This window comes from Cupressus sempervirens, chromosome 6 (assembly GCF_028749045.1).
Source record: "Cupressus sempervirens isolate cs-2001-9-10 chromosome 6, ASM2874904v1, whole genome shotgun sequence".
NCBI lineage: Eukaryota > Viridiplantae > Streptophyta > Pinopsida > Cupressales > Cupressaceae > Cupressus > Cupressus sempervirens.
The window spans coordinates 56181344-56202443 of record NC_143123.1 but is presented as its reverse complement, the minus strand read 5'-3'; the positions used below and the strand labels follow the sequence as shown (position 1 = coordinate 56202443).

At 32.1% G+C, this 21100-nt stretch overlaps 1 protein-coding gene across 1 annotated transcript; it reads right to left on the bottom strand.

Moving 5' to 3' along the window:
* Positions 1 to 14497: 14497 nt before the first annotated feature.
* Positions 14498 to 15989, bottom strand: LOC149551118 (heat stress transcription factor A-7a-like). The gene is made up of 2 exons (XM_089789633.1): positions 15789 to 15989; positions 14498 to 15707 (listed from the first exon to the last, which is right to left on the bottom strand). Exons 1-2 carry the CDS (start codon positions 15987 to 15989, stop codon positions 14910 to 14912), a joined length of 999 nt encoding a protein of 332 aa, XP_089645759.1. The 3' UTR covers positions 14498 to 14909.
* Positions 15990 to 21100: the final 5111 nt, after the last annotated feature.

Genomic DNA, 21100 nt, shown 5'->3' with positions numbered 1-21100 from the left:
TGGCATAGGTGGAATTGGGAAATTATATCTACATTTTTTGTACAAAGTTCTTTTGCATTGTCTAGTATGGTGATGTTTATGCAAATTAGCATATTGTGCTTCTAAGTTATCAGTATTGCATGTGATGTGCATGTTTACAAAGTCTACTATTTCATCGTTTCTTTGCTTTCCATAGATAGGTGCATTTTTGACCCAAATTAACATGTGCTCGTGTTCATTTCCCCTATTTTGAAATTCAGTCACCGAAAAATAATCTACAACTTTTCCAAATGGTGAATTTTCTAGAAATAGTAGTTTTCTTAAAGCATTAATCCTATGTCGATAGTACCTTGCACATGTTATTGGGTCTTTTTTCACAAGTATTATTTTGTCAGTGTCGTTGCATTGAAATGTGTCGTTTGTTTTTATTTTTTCTTGATGTAATTTTTGTAAATATTGGAGAGTCGACATTAGGGGATCCCAATTCTCTTCCGCACTTGTAAAAGTGAGGAAAAATGTAGGCAGCCCAAGTTGTCGAATCATAACAAATATGTTTTTTTTCAATTGATGCATATAGTCTGGGGATATTCGAATTCTTTTGAAATCTACATATCCAATGTCTGATCTTAAAATTTTTTCCAAATTTGATTTTTGCTTTACATCTTTTGCGAGTAACTTGCGTCCTTTTAATTGTCCTTTTCAAATTCGTATCCATAGTGTCGATAAGACCTGATGTATAATTATTTTTATGACTTTGAAGAAAAGATTTGTTGTATGAAGTGAAAAGTCTTGCTTGTAATGAAGTAATTTCCACTATGATAATTTTTGATAACTAAATTTGTCCATTATGTCATTATTGCGTGGCTCACCAAAGAAAAGGGTTGGAAAATTCATTTCTTCTGCATACTTGTCTTTGAAAATACCAATAGGATAACAATTCTCAGTAGGTGCAATTTGAATGATTTTGTCATCCATATTGTGGATGCATGTAGAGTATGTGTATCCATGTATTAAAGAATCAGTTGGATTGTCATATTGAAGATCACTTTCACTTTCACTTTCAGAACAACTTTTTTTTTCACAACCATTGTCTTCATTGTTGATATCTAATGTTTCTATCCACTTTTCATTTATTTGTACATTTTGCATTTGGTAAAGGGTTGTTTTGCTTAAATCGAATAGAGCTCGCATTATTATATATGATCGTACCATGCCTTTTTGAAATGCATTTTTATATTGCAATTGTCTTTTAAGAGCCACTGCAATTGTTGTTGTGTTTGATAGTGATAGTGGTAGAGAATTTTGAATATTGTATATGTTTACAGGGACATTTATGATGGAACCACTTAGTCCAAGTTGAGACTTTTTATATCCTAATTTCCAAATTTGTGCAAATGCAATTCTTAGTGAAACTAAACATTCCTCTAGTTGTGTCATTTTTTGTACAGTTGGTAATGGCTTATTTTTGCATATGTTGTGAGGAACTGCATATTTAGGTATTATTTTTTTATTGAGAGAATCGTTGCATATTTTACATATGTACTCGGTAAGCAGTAGTATGTAAGATTTTGTCAAATTGCGGTATAGAACTCTATGTTCATCTTTGTATTGTTTTATATCTTTCTTGAAATGGAGCATTTGACAAATTGTGCAAGGATATTTTGGTGTGTCTTCTATTGTGGAAAAAAATTTATCAATTGGTGTCAAAGTTGTCTTAGTTGACTTCCTTTTACTATTTATTGTTCTTCTGGATTGAGTTTGTGCTTGTATATTATTTTGGTTATTGGTTGAGAAAATATTATTATTTTCGTTTGTAATTGTTTGTTGATTAATGTTGCAAGCTTTATTTCTAATTAATCTTTTCACTGCACACAATGTTATATTGTCTTGATTTATTGCAATATTATGCTTATCATTGGTAGACATATTGTAGTTCTTTAATGTTTCTTTCTTTCACTTTCTTTCTTTGAGTGGTGTCTCACCATTGTTTCTTATGATTTTTTTTAATTTGTGCAATTTAATATTATGTTGTTTTTGTTCTAAGATTGCATTGGTTAGCAATGGTTCAAAGTTCCCTGACAAAGAATTTGCATCATGAAACAGGATATTGAATGGAGTAGAATCAAGTTGGTTGTTAAAATCTAAATATCGTTTTCCATAAGATGCAGACCAAACACATATACAAATATTGAGCCACTTTGATATCCAATGTATGCAAAATATATCCCCCCACAAACCATTTTGCTTTGTCTTATTTGATGGTTTTGCGGATAAACGCATTCTTTGCAAATAAGTTGTAATGTCTTCTACATTGTGAAGCTCTCTTAGGATTTGAGGGTGGAGTTCATGGTTATAGGAATTGATAGCTTCCTCATCTCCATTTTAGAGGCAAGCAATGAAGAAATCTATTATTCCATTACGAATTTCATTTGATGTATGTTGAAATTTTAGTAGATATTCAAATGTATCAAATAAACAATCACCGATATTGTATTTGAAGTCGTGAGGCCTATATAAGCCATGCTTTAGAAGAGTTTTGTCAATGTGAGTTGAATGTACATTACAGTTACATTTGTTTTGGTCTCGCTGCATTATTTGTAGATGTTAGATTGTTCAATTTGTTCATATAATGAAGTCTTCTACTAATGAGTTTGATTTTTATTTCCTTTTATTGTTAAATTGCAAGTTGTAGTTTTTTGTTTGTTTCAAATGTAGTATGTTGATACTTATGTGCTGCATTTTGATTGTGCACCATATGCTATAGGTTGGCATCCTGGATTTATTAGGAATCACTGTTTACATTAATGTTTCATTTATATTGGGTCACTTTATAAATAGAATATTTTTTGTAGAAAATTTTGTTAGTTTACTCAAAAACTGCTATCATTTGAACATTGCTATTATACTATTTCAACCAATAGTGCTAGATATATAGAATGTTTTGAATTATGGACAACCGTATTTTACAAATTCACTCATTTACACATGATCTATTACACTATTAGTAATTATAATATTCTACAAATTTTGATAATCTAAGAATACAAGACACTATTTTTGAATTATTTTTCAAGAAATATTTCTTTAAATGTTGGAAAATAGTGACTAGTTATAAGATTGGCTAATAATTGAATAAATTTGATAATCTAAGTAACAAAGTAATAACATTTCTAAATAAATTTTATGTCGAAGACATTGGAACAGTATTTTTTTGCACACTTTTACACAAACATTTATACTTTTTATGAATATTGTTTTGTAAACTCTCCAAATAATCACTATTGAAGCTTTAAATTGTTAAATAACAAGACCTTTGATATAAATGTCTCAAGACATTTCATAGTGGTTGGCTACTTCCATTGAGAGCATTAAATAGACAGTTTTCAATATTAGTTACAATGCTCTCAATTTTTGATACCTTGCACTTTATGACATTCATTTCCAAATTAATTTTGTCATACAATGCAAGGTGTTTATTGTCAAGATTGTTTGAGTCATGCAAATCACCAAATGTTGAGCTAATTCTTTGTTTGTTTGCTGCATAAGTAGAACCGCTTCTATGGTGCATATTGTTTTCAATGTTCATTGAACTCAAGTCATAATTGTATGTGTTTTTCTGGATGACTGGGCTGGTTGGGTTCCATGGTAGTCTTTCTTGTCTTGCAGGCCTTGCCATAGTATCATTTCCTACATTAGATTGTGGAACGATATAGTTAGATAAAGTAGCTAGCAGAAATGAGGATATGTACAGAGCCAATATTTTGATTGTAGTAACCATTTGTTTACATTTACAAATGCTAATCAATTAATCTATTAATATAAAATGTAGCAATAGGTTTGAGGACATACCAATGCTACCATGTACTTTCATCCATTCTAAGTCTTTAGATTTGAGAATTTCGATAGCTGCTCGGTCAAAATTTGTATCTCCAACATTGGAACTGTATGTTAATGTTGGCTTTGTGGTAACAACTTTGTGGATGGTTGAAGTACTATATGGCTGGCATATGGTTTCTTATTGTTCTATTTGTTGTGGATTCTGGGTATCTATGGTGTATAATGGTTGTTGTTGAGGATAACTATATTGTGTGCAACAGTTGGGGTCATATGAGTTAGATAATTTTTTTGGACATTGTATATTTTGGCAATCCAAGATTGACAGTGATTCATATCTGTAGATGCTAGTAAATATTCTGCATCAGAAGCCACTATATTGTCAAATGCAATATCATCAAGGCATGGTGAGTGAAATTTTTTCCTTGAGAGATATCAGTCAACTCTCCACAGACATGACTTTCCATGTTTTTTGAGATATGCTTACTTTGACAAAGAGATTCTGTCATTGTCATTATATCAGCACTATGAATTGCTTCACTATTTGCTCCCAAAAAAATTATATGACAATCTATACAATCTGTTACACCTTTCATGGAGAGAGTTGCTTGTCTATATGCATTTGCAGCTTCCTCAGGAGTTTGAAATGTTCCAAGCCATTTTCGATCTTTAGTCTTTGGATTTGTTATTTTTGCACCATAGCTACCCCAAGGTCATCTCCTCACACCCTTGTACTTTTTATGCTTCGAACATTTACTTCTTTCGCAACAGGTCTGCTTGTTTTTTTCAAAAGTTGATGTTTCTTCATTATCTAAATCAACAATTGGTATTTGCATCAAAGTAGTCATGGTTTTGATTGCTTCTGTGAAGAGAATAAACAATTTACACAAACATGATTATTTGAACAGATGAAACAGGGAGAAGTCATTATTTTCAAACATTGTCAGCACCCTATATTATAACAAGTAGAAGATTACTTTGTTACTAAAAAGTGAATTCTTTATGAATAGCATATATAAAACATGAATGAATATAATTATGCTTTAATATTAAAGACACATTATAAACAAATAATGACAATGTATATACCATTATATTTGAAAATTTTAAATGACTTCAATTACAAGTTGCACTTATTCATTAGATTGGGTGGTGTAGTCATGTCATGACATCATCAACATTAACTACATTTGAATGTAATAATATTTACTTTATTGTCTATGAATTTCTTCTTAGCAATGCACATTACATATATTTCTCAAATAAATAGAGAATTACATAGAACAGTACTACATTCAAAGTCAACAAATAAATGAAAGTAGGTGTTTCATTCACAGTGAAAAATAGAACCAAGAGAGACAAAAATTCAACTCCCAAGACTATTTCAAGAAGTTCCATTGTCTGCTGAGAGCTTCACACAGTGTCTTTTGAACAACTTGAATGGCTCTCGATGTGAAATTGAAATTTATAGAGAATAGATGTGTCCCTCAAATGTGTCAATCCTGCCACATGAATATATTCACTTCAACTAGCCGTTGAAAAGCAGATTATGGCTCAATGATGACCATGTCTACATGGGAACTTTGAATGCTTCTGCTTTAATTATAATAAGACATTGTTGCAACTCTATTGAATGAGAAAATTGCAATTGGATTTCTAATGAAGAAATTTATATTTTTTAAAAAGATCACAAGCTTCCAAACTAAGGAGATTATTATCCTTCCATGTTAAATGCAATTCATGAAATTTCTATAAGTTTGTAATAGTAAAAGACATAGTTAGGTAAACTTAGATACGTAGACATTATTGACATGCCAATGAGCAGATACATATTGCTCTAGATTTTTTCAACTTTTCGAAAATGGAGGCTAATCTTATACATCATAAGTATTTGCTTCTGTCAATCGTCATCATGTAATAGTTAATTCATCCATTTGGGATGCGCCATCTTCCAATATCTGCTACAAGATGAATGCCAGGTGACATGTCACTATTTGAAAATTCAAACAAATAATGGTATGAGTAGTGATGCTTTATAGTTTTAGTTGCTAGATGTCCTGTATCACGATCATACCATTGTCCTACAAGCTCTATATTATCATATCTTATAATCCATTCAAGTGAAAGAGTTCGATACGAGATGATAAGGTTTATTATGTATATAAGTGTCTCACTTTCATTAGTTGCCCTAAGTGGTGATAGCTGACAAAATAGCGTTTTAGATGTTGGATTGAAAATGGCAGTCAATTCTTCAACAGTATGATTTTCGTGAGGGAAATGAATTAAAATATCTTGACAAAGAATTATTATATGAGCTTCCCTATATATCCGCACCAGATATTTTAGGTAAATTAGTTCTCCATTTGTCATGAATGGAGACAGAACATGAAATTCATTGTTCTCTCATATTGGCTCAATGTTTCCCCATCCATCATATTGAAACATTGGAGCATGGTTGTCATAAAAATAGCTTTCCAATATTTTTCTTTGGCATTCACTTGGAAGTTGTTGGATTCTTTCAAGGATACAAAGTTGTGGAATTTCAGAGAATTCATCTGTTCGAGGGTATGTTATAGTAGATGCATTTATAGTATTCATACTGATGCAATGTGGACAGAGGAAAACCTGTTGAAAATGAGCAACATTTCTTAATTTTTTCTATGAATAATTGAATTCTAAGATATAGCTTAAGTTCAATGTTTTCCATTTTTTTAGAGATATTCTTGGTGGGAAATTCATATGCATCGAATTAATGTGTAGGTTTCTATACATAAATAGCACAAAAATTTCAGATATGTATGATAAAGAGTAAGATGATGTAGGAGGACCCTATACATTGTTACTATTTGTAGACAAATATGCATTTTGAGGCATATGAATGCATTGCAAATATTTGAGAAACCACAAATTATAAATGCATTTTAATTCAATGACATATAATAGTACAATTTTCAACTTGTAAAATAAATTCTACCCATCTCCTGTTATTTATTGACTAATTAAGTTCTCATTTTTAAAAGTAAATCTAAATTATCTGTTTTTCGTAATACTTGTGTTATTTTGTAAGCAAAAAAGGATGGAAACATACCAGTTACTTATCAATTTTTTCTGAGACGTTGTTCTACTTTCACAACCTTCAGTGTCTCTTTTACAACCTTTGCACTTGAAAAACAAATAGAGGAGAACAATTAATTACATATTTCACAAAATCATTCCTTACAAATCTATTATATTCATTTTGATAAAGATTACTGAACGAAAAACATTGTATAAAATATAAATAATAAGAACTTTTATATAAATATTTGAATCATAGAATGCATTATAGAATATTTCAAAATGAAGAGGAATGTGTACTAAATAATATTAACTTATAAAAAAAAATTAGTACAAATATGGCTTATATCACTTCTTCAATATTCATTTTGAAATTTTCAAAATGATCAAGTTTTGGTTTAATTTTTAATTAATTTTTTTTATGAGTTATACATTGTGATAATCTAAATAAAAATAAATACAATGCATCAAAAACAAAATTAGGTTGTGGATAAGGAAAAGCAAGACGAGAAAAAGGAGAAGGAGGCTAAAAGGGATAAGACTGTGGATAAGTGACAGAAGGAAAAGGACAAGGATGCTAAAAAGGGAAAAACAATGAACAAGCAAAAGGAAGACAAGAATAAGGAGAAAGACAAAAAAAAGGAAGGCGATAAGAAGGGTAAACATAATGCTAAAGAAAAGAACTATGAGAACAAAAAGAGAAATAGTGACCAACAAAAGAAGGAGAAGAGAAAAGATGGGGAAAATAATGATGAGGGCAAGAATAGAGATGATAAGAAAAAAGAGCAAATCTACATTAAATTGATCAAGTTTTGGTTTAATTCAAGGAATATAAATGCATTGCAAATATTTGAGAAACCACAAATTATAAATGCATTTTAATTCACTGACATGTAATAGTACAATTTTCAACTTATAAAAAAAATTCTCCTAATCTCCTTTTATTTATTCACTAATTGAGTTCTCATTTTTGAAACTAAATCTAAATTATATGTTTTTTGTAATACTTGTGTTATTTGGTGAGCAGAAAAGGATGGAAACATACCAGTTAATTATGAATTGTTTCTGAGACGTTCTTCCAGTTTGACAAACTTCAATGTCTCTTTCACGACCTTTGCACTTGAGAAACAAATAGAGAAGAACAATTAATTACATAGTTCACAAAATCATTTCTTACAAATGTATTATATTTATTTTCATAAAGATTACTAAACCAAAAATTGTACAATATATAAAGAATAACAAACTTTCTATAAATTTTTCAATCATGCAATGCATTATACAATATTTGAAAATGAAGTGCAATATGTACTAAATAATATTAACTTGTAAAAAAATATAGTACAAATATGGCTCATATCACTTTTTCAATATTCGATTAATTTGGTTTATGACTTATACATTGTGATAATCTAAATGAAAATAGATATGATGCATCCATAACAAGATAATTATATGTATTTTTATTGCAAAATTTATGAAACATTTTCATTTATCCATTGCATATGTTCTTTACTATGTAAATATATGGATAATATGCTCATCTACTACAATTCCATATGGATGAATGTGTAATAGGTTATATAACATCCCCAGCAGCTAGAGGTTTTGTTGAGCAAATGGTGCTTACATAAGGTGAAATTACAGGAGGAGAAATATGTAGTTGCAAAAGTATCATTGCATTGCAAACATCTGAGATTCTTGATACACTAAGCTCACAGAAATGAGTTTGGTGAGCAAGTAATGCATGGTCCACTAGAGGTTTGTACTTACTACTTATTGCAATTTTCAGGGAATAATAAACATAAGTCGTAACATCACAAGAGCTCAAAGATTCAAGAGAGAACAAGCCACCTATGAGGCTAGTACTCATCTCTATAACATATGCATTGATGTATGCATCATAGTCTTCGAGAGGTTTGAAACAAGGCTTCACATATGCATTTTCCATTTTCTTTACAATTTCAGAATTTTCTAAAAGATCCATGCAATTGGTGAGGAATTTAGAAACAATATCTACATAAGTTGTTCTCCCAGATTTATTTTCCAAGAATTCTTCACCAAGTACATTGCGTAATGCTTTGTCAACATTTCTGCATTCTATGACAAATACATGCTCCAAAGTTGTAGACTGAATTGCATCAATGATTGGACAATCCCACTGAGGACCCGAACTTGGAATATAAATTCATTCAGACATTTTGATAACACAATATCTGTCACATATTCAAAATGAATAAACACTTTTAAGAGAACTCACATGGTTGACCTAAAATTTTAAAATTCAAACAAAATTATAAAATGCACATTAGAAACTCGGGTAGTTTTGGAAAATACTAAATAAATCCATGTGTTATTTACTAAATAAATCCATGTGTTATGTTATTTCAAAAAGTCACAATTTAAGCTATCATTTATAATTTATTGTCTTTTAATATTTTCACAAATTATAATCATCAATTATATTTGTTTTCTCAAAATAAATATAAATAATATATAAAATCAAATATATGTCATCATCTTCCTATTTAAATTAAAATATATTTTTTTGATTCATCATGACAAGAACCCATCTCCTATCCATGTTCTTTTTATATTTTGTAAAATTAAACAAAACTTATGAAAAATAAAGAACATTTCATTTTCTATTTTAGAACAACTATTTTCTAATATATTTTCGTAATGCTAATATACATTCCTTTCAGTTACAGTAAACACAACACGCTATAATTACAAATAGCTTAATATTTCTTTACATTATAAAAAATATTTCTCCAAATTTAAATTGAAATCAGAAAATGAAATGACATATATTTTGCAATTAAATAAGCTAAGATATATATTTTCAGTTTCCTTTAATTTTTAATTGTACTAATACCCTAACCTTACTTCATCGAACACTGTGTTCAACTGTCTGCAAAGGACATTAAATATTAATCTTTAGTACCACCTAGAGTTTTGTTATGGCAAATGTTGTATACACTGCACACTTTCTGCAAATAAACTTACTAATGATTTATGTTAAAAACATAGACCAGTAAACTTTAATAAAGTCTTAAAAGAGCCTAAGTATCCATCTAGTATGAAACAATATATGTTTCATCCTAAATTCTTATTTCCTACACAAAATTGGGTTTACTTGGATTTTCATTCTTAAATCGTTGCCTTCAACAAACCATGGCATGCTTTGAAAGGAAGTATGGGAAGTCAACACTCTCCTCCAAGGCTTCAAGCTTTTTTATAGCAGAGAAGAGGATCTCTTTGGATGGGATCTAAAATGGACATGGCTCTATTATGTTAACTTGTTACGGTAGGGTATAGTAAGCTTCACCTTACCACCAATCCCTCTACCTTTAACTGGAATAGGATAGGGAAATCCAAAACTTGATGCAAATTGGATATTGTCCCTAGGCTTGTGTGTCACTCTTCGATGCTCAAAGGTGCTCAACTTCAAAGAAAAGGTTAAAGTCATGATAAATTCAGCTCTCACCGAGCTCTCCGCTATGGCCACATGATAGCAATTGGAATAGATTTCTTAATAGTTCTAATCTAAAATGAGCATTCTTGCTCTATTTCAAAAATTCTATTCAAGCCTAGTAATGTCTAGTAGTTCTTATTATCTTACTGGAATTATTGAATATGGTTTCAGGTTTTATTGTCTGGAAAGTACGGTTGAAACAAAACAACAGAATGAGAAGTTCAATGGAAAAGAAAGGAACCATGGCCAAATATAGGACAAGGAGGCTTGCTCCAAAAGCATATCTCAGTTAAGCTTATCAAATCTAAAAAAAATAACCCTTAATACATTGTTATATTAAGAAACTGGTTTGAGATTACAAAATCTTTTGATATATCCCTTTCTAAAGCAAATAAAAAGAGAACAATTCAACCAATAAACTGGGTTAAGCTCAATTTGGTAGTACTGACCAGAAGAATTCGTAACTTTCTAGGACTGAAGCTATTATCAGGAGTCATGAAAGCAGGTTGTTTGCACTTGCTACTCATTTTAAACGTCCTAACATGAACAATGTTGTTGAAGGTGTAGATAGAGGTAATGGAGGTGAGGGTGGTGCTTCAAACATGCTTTTGATTAAGGTAATTGATGAGGACCTTAGTTTATTATAGTGGAAGAGGAGGAGATTAATAGAAGACGTAGAGAGGAAAAAGCAAAGAACACACTCCCATATGGAGACAACCACAATAACCCTTCCCTTCTTCATAAGATGGGCCATCTCTCTGACAAGGCCAAGGATGATGTGAGGAAAATCTTGAGGTCAAAGCATCTTTTTTATAGGGAGATGTGTGCGTATCATGATGGGAATAGAATTCCTTTGGAGTCTGATCATGGGTTGCAACACTCTGGAATGATGATAATGCATCATTCTGCAAGAACAAGAGATGGGCATGAGTTATTTTAGCCTATGATTGAGGACACAAGTGGTGGGTGTGAACCATGTCACCTAGATTTTCCATGAACATCCATGTGACCCAAAATCTGCATAATCTACACCCATGACAGACTGAAATACAAAGAGAGACCAGAAATAGTACAGCCTGGATCTGGACCTCTCTTAGACTGAACCACTTAGAAATGATTCTTCGAAAATAGCTTTAAATAAGAGGCTTAAAAGAAATAAAAAATAACAACTCATATGAATATTAAAGTCTGCTGTAGAGATCAAAACTGGCTATCAGCCATTCAATATTGACAGCCAAGTTTCTTTTGTACACATGCTTCAATGTTCTAAATGATATACACCTCAAAATATTGTGTAAAATCTATGATATAGCAGAATGAACACCCATAAATCAACAAATGAGATACAAGTACAACCAATTAGAAAAACAAACAATACAGCTTTTACAGAGACGAGCCAACTACTCTAATGTATTTGGCTTGTTTCCTGTAAGAATGAGGGAGATCTCAAGGCCACGAGTAAAAGCTTGACTGACAGATGACCATCATGATCATGCGGCTCTTGATGATTGTTTGAGTTATGAACCAAAAAGCCTAAGTCCCACCCTTGAACGGACAATGAGAATGAAGAGAAAAGCCCCATTCCCATGTCGAAAAGGGTGCTTGATTTTGGAAGTGTCGTTAAATCTATCAAACGGTCTTCTCGCTTGTAGAAGCCTGACGAAGTGGAGGCTCCCTCTTCGCCTCATCGCATCGAGCCTCTGAAATCTTCCATAAGAGGCTCTGCCAAAAAAATTGCGAAAAGGCAGCCAAAATCCACTGCTAGAACTCCTACCCGACACAAGCCTAGTGAAAAGATTCAACAAAGAGCCAGGTGTTTAAGGTGCGTTGCTCAGAAAATGGAACATGCTGAGAAGGGTAAAAATATAGTTACGAAGAAGGTTTGTAAGGAGTTCAGTAAAGTGGTCTTTGATGGAGTTGAGTTCAGGATAGGGGACTGCGTTTATGTGAAGCGCCTGGATTCGAGCTCTGATTCGGATGAAGCAGAGTGCGAGCATTGCCAAATATGTAACAAGGTTGGAAGAGGAATTATGGTAGAATGTGAGGAGTGTCTAGGTGGTTTCCATCTATCCTGGTTGAAACCTCCCTTGAAGGAGGTTCCCGAGGACAAGTGGTTTTGTCCATATTGTGAGACAAATGAAGGGAACACAATCCAGCGGAGACGCAGAAGAAAGACCAAGAAGACTGCGAGAGAAAAGCTTCTTAATTCTGAGTTGTGGTCTGCTAGGATTGATAGGTATACTTTAGTTTTCTTTTATATACTGTTGCAGAAATATCCTTCTACTTTTGTTACTTTCATTTCTAATTTTCTATTATTATGCACTCATGACCCTCTCAAAAGCAGAGGATAGCCATTGCGAAGGCCATGGTGATAGATGCATGGCTGCTAGTGCTAGATGAGGCGATGACAACAATAGGAGATTAATAAAAGACGCAGAGAGGAAAAATGGTAAGGGAAAGAAAAAACAGAAAATCTTCTCATGAAGTAGACATTGATGAAAAGGCAAATAAAATCAAGAAAGATGGTAACAGAGTAAAAATTCAGAAGTCTCTAAGCAAAAGAGACAGTGAAGATACTGATTTAAAAATTACATACTGAGATCTTTGAAAAGAATAAAAAATGCTTCAAATCATGAATGAAGGAATGAAAAATTGAATACATCAAATAAGATCTCCTTTTCCTTACAAAAGTCCTAAAATTCTATTCAAAAAAATCCTAAGCAAAATACATTATAGAAGGAGAAAAAATACCTGTTCTCTGCAACAAAACTACTTCTCAGAAGCACACAGAAGGGACTGTCCAATTTTCCCGATGCCTCCGAAATCAACAATTACTAATAAATAGGAACTTTAGATGACCAAAATTCAAGAATCCAATTAAATGCAGTCGACAGACAGCCGAAAAACATTCCCCAAGACAATGAGTAAAAGACAGACCAAAGAATTATGACCACATTTTCTCCCAAAACTGACATCTTCGCTGACAATATGACACCTATATAGTGCACAGTATAAATCCAAATCAAAATACGGTGGATTTGCTAAAGATTTAGATCTGGGAATTGGCTGAGAATAGTTGTTCAGATAAGACAATTGACGAAACATAAAGCCAAGCAATAAAGACTACAAAGAAAAAAATGTCATTGACAATACGCTTATTTAATGTTAGATCAAATGTTGTCAAAATTGGCCAGATATTGTTCAAAGATAGGTGAATAATATTAATGAAATCACTATTGCTATGTTCCATCCATCCGCCACCACTGCCACAAATTGATTTTTTAATAGAATGGAAAAAGCTCAATACCCTACTCTTCACCACAATAGCCAATGGGAAATTCGAATTTAACATGTTCTTATAAATTAAAATAATGGCCTGAATTCAAAAACATTATAAAACTAGGTTGGAATGCATAAATAAAACATTTCAATTGGTCAAAACTTATTGAAAATTTGCATCCACTTGAATGCTATAGTATCCTGCCATACGGGCAGGAACTAATAATGAAACAATTCCAAGAGTTTTCTCATAAATGTGAGGAGTCTTTGATCTTATAGGAGTCTTAATGTGGTGTTTTATTATTCTCGTGTCCACAAAGGATACAAGTGTCTAAGTTTGCTTTTGAACGTGAGTGGTCTTTTGGCCTTTAGTAATCTTAATGTGGTTTTTAATTATTCTCGTGTTCACAAGAGGTATAAAGTGCCCAAGTTAGGACTCAGTCTTGTCATCCACTTTTCTTTTTGTGTGTCATTATCAAGAGCTTTCATATATCACTAATTTATCAACAGTGGGGAGCATACTTCCCACTCATTCCTCTTCTGATTGGTTCATTTAGGATGCATTCACAGGAGTGGAGCAATCTTTTCAATAGTGATAATGCTCCACTTTTACAAGACAAATTCACTGAACACGTTTTATTATTTATCAGTCTCATTTCACTGAACACATTTTATTATTTATCAGTCTCATTTCACTGAACACATTTTATTATTTATCAGCCTCATTCCTCAGTGTGACATGCCATGAGTGGGACTTTGAAGAGGCGCCATTACTGTGCAAATTCCTTAGGAGTTAAGGCTGGGCCAAAACCCTAGGGATATCACACAGCCATTCTTAATTTCAGACAAATTCTCGAAAAATTAAAGAAATTTACAATCTGGAAAGCTCTATAGTCAAAATATATCCATGTAAACCAAACAAAAATTGAAGCATAATGCAGAGCACATATTTAGCTGCAGAATCGACACAATATAGTCTTTTGAAAGCCATGATGGCCGTTGACCTGCGTTTTGCTACTGCACTGCTTAAAAATTCATATTATAAAGTAGTCGTTCACCTTTTACTCCATGGGAGCAACAATGGTCCCCTTGGAGAACAAGTTTTTTGTAAGCTATTAATATTTAGATGAGAAAAGAAAACCCAAAATTACCGGCTTGATCATACATAAATAAATAATAACCAGTACCCATGTAGCTGAGCCAACTCCCACTGTTCTTCAAACGAGCAAAAAAGATTTAGAGCATTGAATATTCAGAAAGGAAATCCATCATAACTTCTTCTTCACTTGGAATCTGGCGATTTGTTGATCTGGTTGTCCGGCATTTCTGAAAGGACTTTGTAATTTTCGAATTGGATTTCCTCTGCGAATACCTGATTCCACCAAATCATTTCATCCATATTACTCAGACCCACAAAATCTTTTTCCAAGCCAACATCCATCAAGTCAATACATTTGTCTGATCTCTCGTTTCCAAGTGAACAAGTAGCCATTAATTCTGTAGACAAAAGTCCGGCGCTTGTTGTCCCTGACTCTACCCGCGGCACAGATTCTTCAAACCCATCTGGAATATATGAACTGCTACTCATACCAGGATCCACGAACACACCTGGGGTAATCAAAGCATTTGTTCTAGAACAATCCAGACCCAATTCATCCCTTGATTTTTTCTGCTCCTCCTTATTTGGCAGTGGCAAAAGTCTCCTCTTTTTACCAAAATCAAGATGCCTCTTTTGAAGCGTCTCAGCGGTAAAGATTGGATTTTGAGTGACTGTTTGGAGAAACGACATCATCTGCTGAGGTTTTTGTTCTGTGATGGCGAATCGTCTCTGCATTTCTTCAAGTTCTCTGTCAATGATTTCCTGTTCCTTCTTCAGCTGGACAACCTCCATAACAATGGCGTCCTCTTCCTCGTTGGAATGCCCTTCAAAGTCACATCTTTGACCCAATTGAGAACTAGATCCCTGAGACTGGTTATGAATTGATCTCCTTCGACGGATGGTATTGAGTAAATGCTTTTGCCCTCTCAGAAAACATTCGTGGGCGAACTCCCATCTATCAGGATCCACCTTACGAAATCCCTGTACGATTTGAATCGGGAATCAAGAAAACGAGAGAAAATAGTTGTATGTGAAAGCATTAAAAGGGCAAAGAATACTGACATATGTGTTGAGCTGTCGAACGAAGCTTGAGAAGTTGGAGTGTTTGAAGTGGAGAGGGAGCAGATGAAGAGAAAAATGGTGCGGATCTTTCACCAGAAAACTGTTATTTCCTTCACTCCATGAGACAATGCCGTCTGTTGACGGATCGTCGACAATGGCGTATGTCTTTGCTAGAAAAGGCGTTGCATCGTTTCTTTCCATTTTCTCCTTTTTATCTTCGAGTCCTTTCCAAGGGTACCGTCTTCCGTCGACTTCCGATATTTATTTCACGTTAAAAGTCGGTAAAGTCGGTCGGTTAATTGACAGGAGACGATTCGAGGAGTGTGAAGATTTTTCTATCACTTTCCGGAAGCTGATATTATGAAACCAAAATTAAGAAATATAAATTTTTCCCCAATGTGGACAAATGGCACCAGTCAATCACTCACTCGCCTAATAAAAATGTCGTCCATGTTTGGTAAGATATTGTAGGCATACAAAATTGTATTTATTCAATCTAACAATAATAATTAGCAATTGCATACTTTTATGCTTTCAACGATAAGTCAATAGGTACTCGATAAAAAAATTATTTTTAAAGCATGATCTTATGTGAACAAATTAGATCATTAATAATTTTCAATTTAAATAACATAATATTTACTAAAATCTTTTAAATAGATAAATAAATATTATCTATTTAAATTCAGTTTATCAAATATGAAAAAAAAATTATTTAATAAGTTCTCATAAAAAAATCCATTATGAAAAATGTATTCTAAGTACTTCACTTAATTTCTTTTGTAGTTTTAGACTTTGGTGTTATTTATCATGCACTAATTGGACACAATACTATAGAAGAATCATTTTCCATTTTTTGGGTATGTATGGAAAGATAGGAACAAAATGACCACAATTTTAGGTATTCATCTAATCTTGCTAGGTGTTGGTGCTTTTCTCCTAGTGTTTAAGGCTTTTTATTTTGGTGGCATGTATGATACTTGGGCTCCCGACGGTGGAGATATAAGAAAAATTACAAACCTTACTCTTAACCCAAGTACTATATTTGGTTATTTACTAAAATCCCCTTTTGGATGGGAGAGATGGATTGTTAGTGTGGACACTAATTGGAGGCCATGAGTGGTTAGGTTCCATTTATATCTTTGACGGTATCTAGCACATCTTTAAAAAAAAATTGCATGGGCTCACTGTGCATTTGTATGGTCTGGAGAAGGTTACTTATCTTATAGTTTGGCAACTCTCTCTGTTAATTATCTTATAGTTTAACAATACAATTTATCCCAGTGAATTCTATGAACCTACCGGCCTAGAGGCCCCTCAAGCACAAGCATTTACTTTTCTATTTAGAGACCAACATCTTGGAGCTACTATGGGGTTTGCTAAGGGCCCACTAGCTTAGGTAAATATCTTATGCATTCTCCTACTAGAGAAATTATTTTTGGAGGGCAAATGATGCATTTTTGGGATTTGCATGCTCCTTGGTTAGAACCTTCAAGAGGTCCTAATGGTTTTGACCTGGGTAAGCTGTAAAAAAATATACAACCTTGGTAAGAATGACATTTAGTAGAATATATGACTCGTGCTTCTTTAGATTCTTTAAATTTTGTTGATGGTCTAGCTAATGAAATTAATGTGATCACATATGTCTCACCTTGAAGTCGGTTAGCCACTTCTCTTGTTATAGGATTTTTCTTTTTCATAGGCCATTTGTGGCATGTAGGAAGAGCTCATGCAACTGCACCAGGATTTGAGAAAGCAATTGATCGTGATTTTGAACTTGTTCTTTCCATGACCCCTCTTAATTAAAGTAGAGATAAAACAATAAATATCTAATTTATTTTTAGATACTAGAAGGATAGTTATATCTTTTTCCATTTTTCTTCCAACTAAATCCTTGTTGCTTGGTTATACTATATATAGATTTTATATTGACCCAAATATAGAATCTATAAATAAAAGATTTGTTATTCTATAGATAAAATTTTTTTCTTCTATAAATAATTTTAAAAATATATAGTCTATAAAACTTTAGAAGTATGTTGCTGGAAAAAATATAATAGAGTGGGGGTCAAACAAAAACATTAGTTCGTAGAGTGGGGTTTAAGCAAGAACATTAGTTTCCTATAAGGAAGGGACTAATAGTTCCCTATAACATAGGGACTAGTAATAGCTAACTAGAAGAATTATTTTTTGGCATTATTTATAATTATGTCATATTTAATAATCCATGATTGGTAATCATCATTAGTTGGTAATTTTCCTTGAATAACAAATGCATTGTATAAAAATACTCTATATTATTAATCCAAATAAAAATGAACTTTTTACTATTTTCTCTATCATGCGGTATCAAAAAAATCACTTATCTTTCTGATTGATCTTTTCTAAGTTTTAATACTGTCCTCTTCCACTACCCTCTTCCATTTTCTTCTATTTTTTTTCACATTAAATATTGGTAATGTCAACTAGTTAATTGAAAAGAGATGACTTCAGAAGTCTAAATATTTTTCTTTCACTCTCAAAAAGTTGGCTTACTTTTAGTTATTCTTTTAGAATGATATAAAAGAGAAGTGTTCCCTAATGTGTATAAATTCTAGAAATCACTCACTTTCTCGCCTAATAATGATATTGTCTATGTATTCTATGGTATACTTGGCATATAAAATTATATTTTGTTCACACAATCATAGATGTGAATTAAAATAAAGTAATACTTTATCAAAAGAAGGTATAATGACTATCTTGAAAGTCAATATATATGTTGAATATTATATTAAAAGGTATATACTATAATCATTCTAAAGAGGGTAGCAAAAAATATTCTTGATAAAAATTATAAATACGGAGAATAAATAACATGTTGTCTTAATTAAGAAATCATTAGCATGACCATTAACATACATACTAGTAGATCCATTGTACACATTCAAATGATAAGGCCAAGGCTATTATTAATCTTTCTCTTGCAGATTCTAAAATTCATCATGTAGATCTAGATAACACTCCAACAATCATTTGGGATAATCTAAAAAAGTTGTTTGGAGAAAAAGTGGTAAATGCCCATTTTTCTCGAAAACTTCATTTGTTTATGTTCAAAATGAAAAATGAAATCACAATGTTGATTCATATAAGTAAGTTATGAACTCTCATTAGGAAGATCGTAGAGCTTAAGGCTCCTATTGATGATCATGATGTTAAGTCCATCGTGTTAAATAGCTTATCGACCAAGTATGGTAATGTTGTCTTTCCATTCAATCAAATCACTTCAAGGACTCTAGAGAATATGGTGTTATCTCTTCAAATAGAAGAAATCAAGACAAAGGAGGCCATCAAAGCAGGCCATCAAATAGAAAAGGCATTATATTTAGAAAGTTCTAAAAAATGGTCAAACAAATATAAAAGAGATAATAAATGTCTTTAATATTAAAAAAGTGACACACAACATGGGTTGGAGAAACTAGAGCTAGTGAAGTTCTTAAAGAAAAAATGAAAGAAGAAATTGATGAAGAAGGCAATGTTTGTTGCATTGATGATGAGGATACATTGTATGATGGAGAAATGATTAATAGTTGTCCTATTGATCCCACTTTTGTGCTTTGAACCTTCATTTGTTGAGGTTGGAAATATCAAAGGAAAGGGAAATTTCCATCATCTCAAGCCAGCTTCTCATTTTGGGATAGTGCTTTGCAAGGAAATAATATTTGAAAATTTTTGTTTTTTATTTTGTTTTACTTTCTAATGTTGACACATGTGTAGAATACATGTTTTGTGAAGCTATACTTTAGAGACAAGTTTGAGACTTAAAACTACACTCAATATGGATTGTTGTTAAGGGAGTTTTAGAGTATATGAACAAGAATTATACCCTTTCATGATCACTAGAAAAATGAAGATATATGTTACATCTCTTAGGGATAATTGTTGAATAATTCAATACATTTTGATTTAATAACATAACTCAAATCTACACCATTTTTAGGGTCATAATAGAGCTCGATGGACCTTTGTGTGGTTATGGGATTCCTACTTTAGAATATTATTTTCAAAAAATAACTATTCATATTATGCAATTAGAAAATTTTGTTAGGTAATCCCTAAAAAGGGGTCCCTAAGGTGAATTTCATGTTTTTAGGATCACTATAATAAGGAGGAGAATGTTTTCTTTAAATTGTTTACATTATTTGTGAATATGTTTGCAATAACTTACCACAACCAACTAGTGTATGTATATAATTACCTGATTTCTATTGAATAAAATATCAAATGTTCATTAATTATCTTTGATATTGACATTGTTTAGATAAATTTATTTAGAATATCTATGGTAGTGTTTAATTTTTTTAAAACTTTAAATATTGTGCAGTTTTCCCTATTATTAATATAATTTATATTAACATTTTAAATGTAAATATATAATTTAGTAAATCTTAAAATTGTTACAAAAAATAATACGTCACATTTATGTTAGTTTAAACCTACATATATTGATCTATTGAAAGTGTAAATTCTTAAAATCTCAATTGTTTTCTATTAAAAAAGTAGCAAAACAATGGTGTTATGCCTTACAAAACCATAGCCCAAAGGTGGAATATACAAAATAAACTATATACAAGAATCTTAAGAAATAACCACTTTTAGTATACTACCAACACAACTAGTCGCTAACATGAGCAATGGTTAAATACCAAACACCTACAAGAGAATGAGGAGAGTGGGAGACTATGATGTATTTTCTTGCACCACTTGTAGAGAGTTCACATTACTACCATGAAATAAGTGTTCATAGTTCTAAGATTTAATAGCCATAAGTTGGGGCATAAGAAGAACAATAATATTGTAAGATGGTTACATGGCATTAGAAAGGACTAAGCCAACAACAAGAGGTCTAGTAAGAAGAGTACTCTAAGAAAAGAAATCTCTAGCCAATAAAGATCAATTAGAGTAAGATTGGAAGTTAGAATACTCAAATTATCGTTGTTGGAATTCTTCTAGAAGTGAAAATACCTTTATCGCATGATAAATAATAATTTGTATACTGGTGAGGAATAGAGAAATACTACCTACATCAAAAGTGGACACCCTCATAATCTCACAATTATATCCAAGGCATGCAACTAACAATGAGAACTACATTACCTAAAAGGATTGTAGAGATGTCAATGTCAAACAAAATGTGAGCAAAGGTAGAGTGACTCATTATAGTCATAGCCTTATCCCCCTTTAGGAAACAAGCAATAGATTCACCTATGGCCTAAAAGTAACATTTCTCCTCAAAATTAAGTGAGGTATTGGGGAGACACAACCCACTCTAG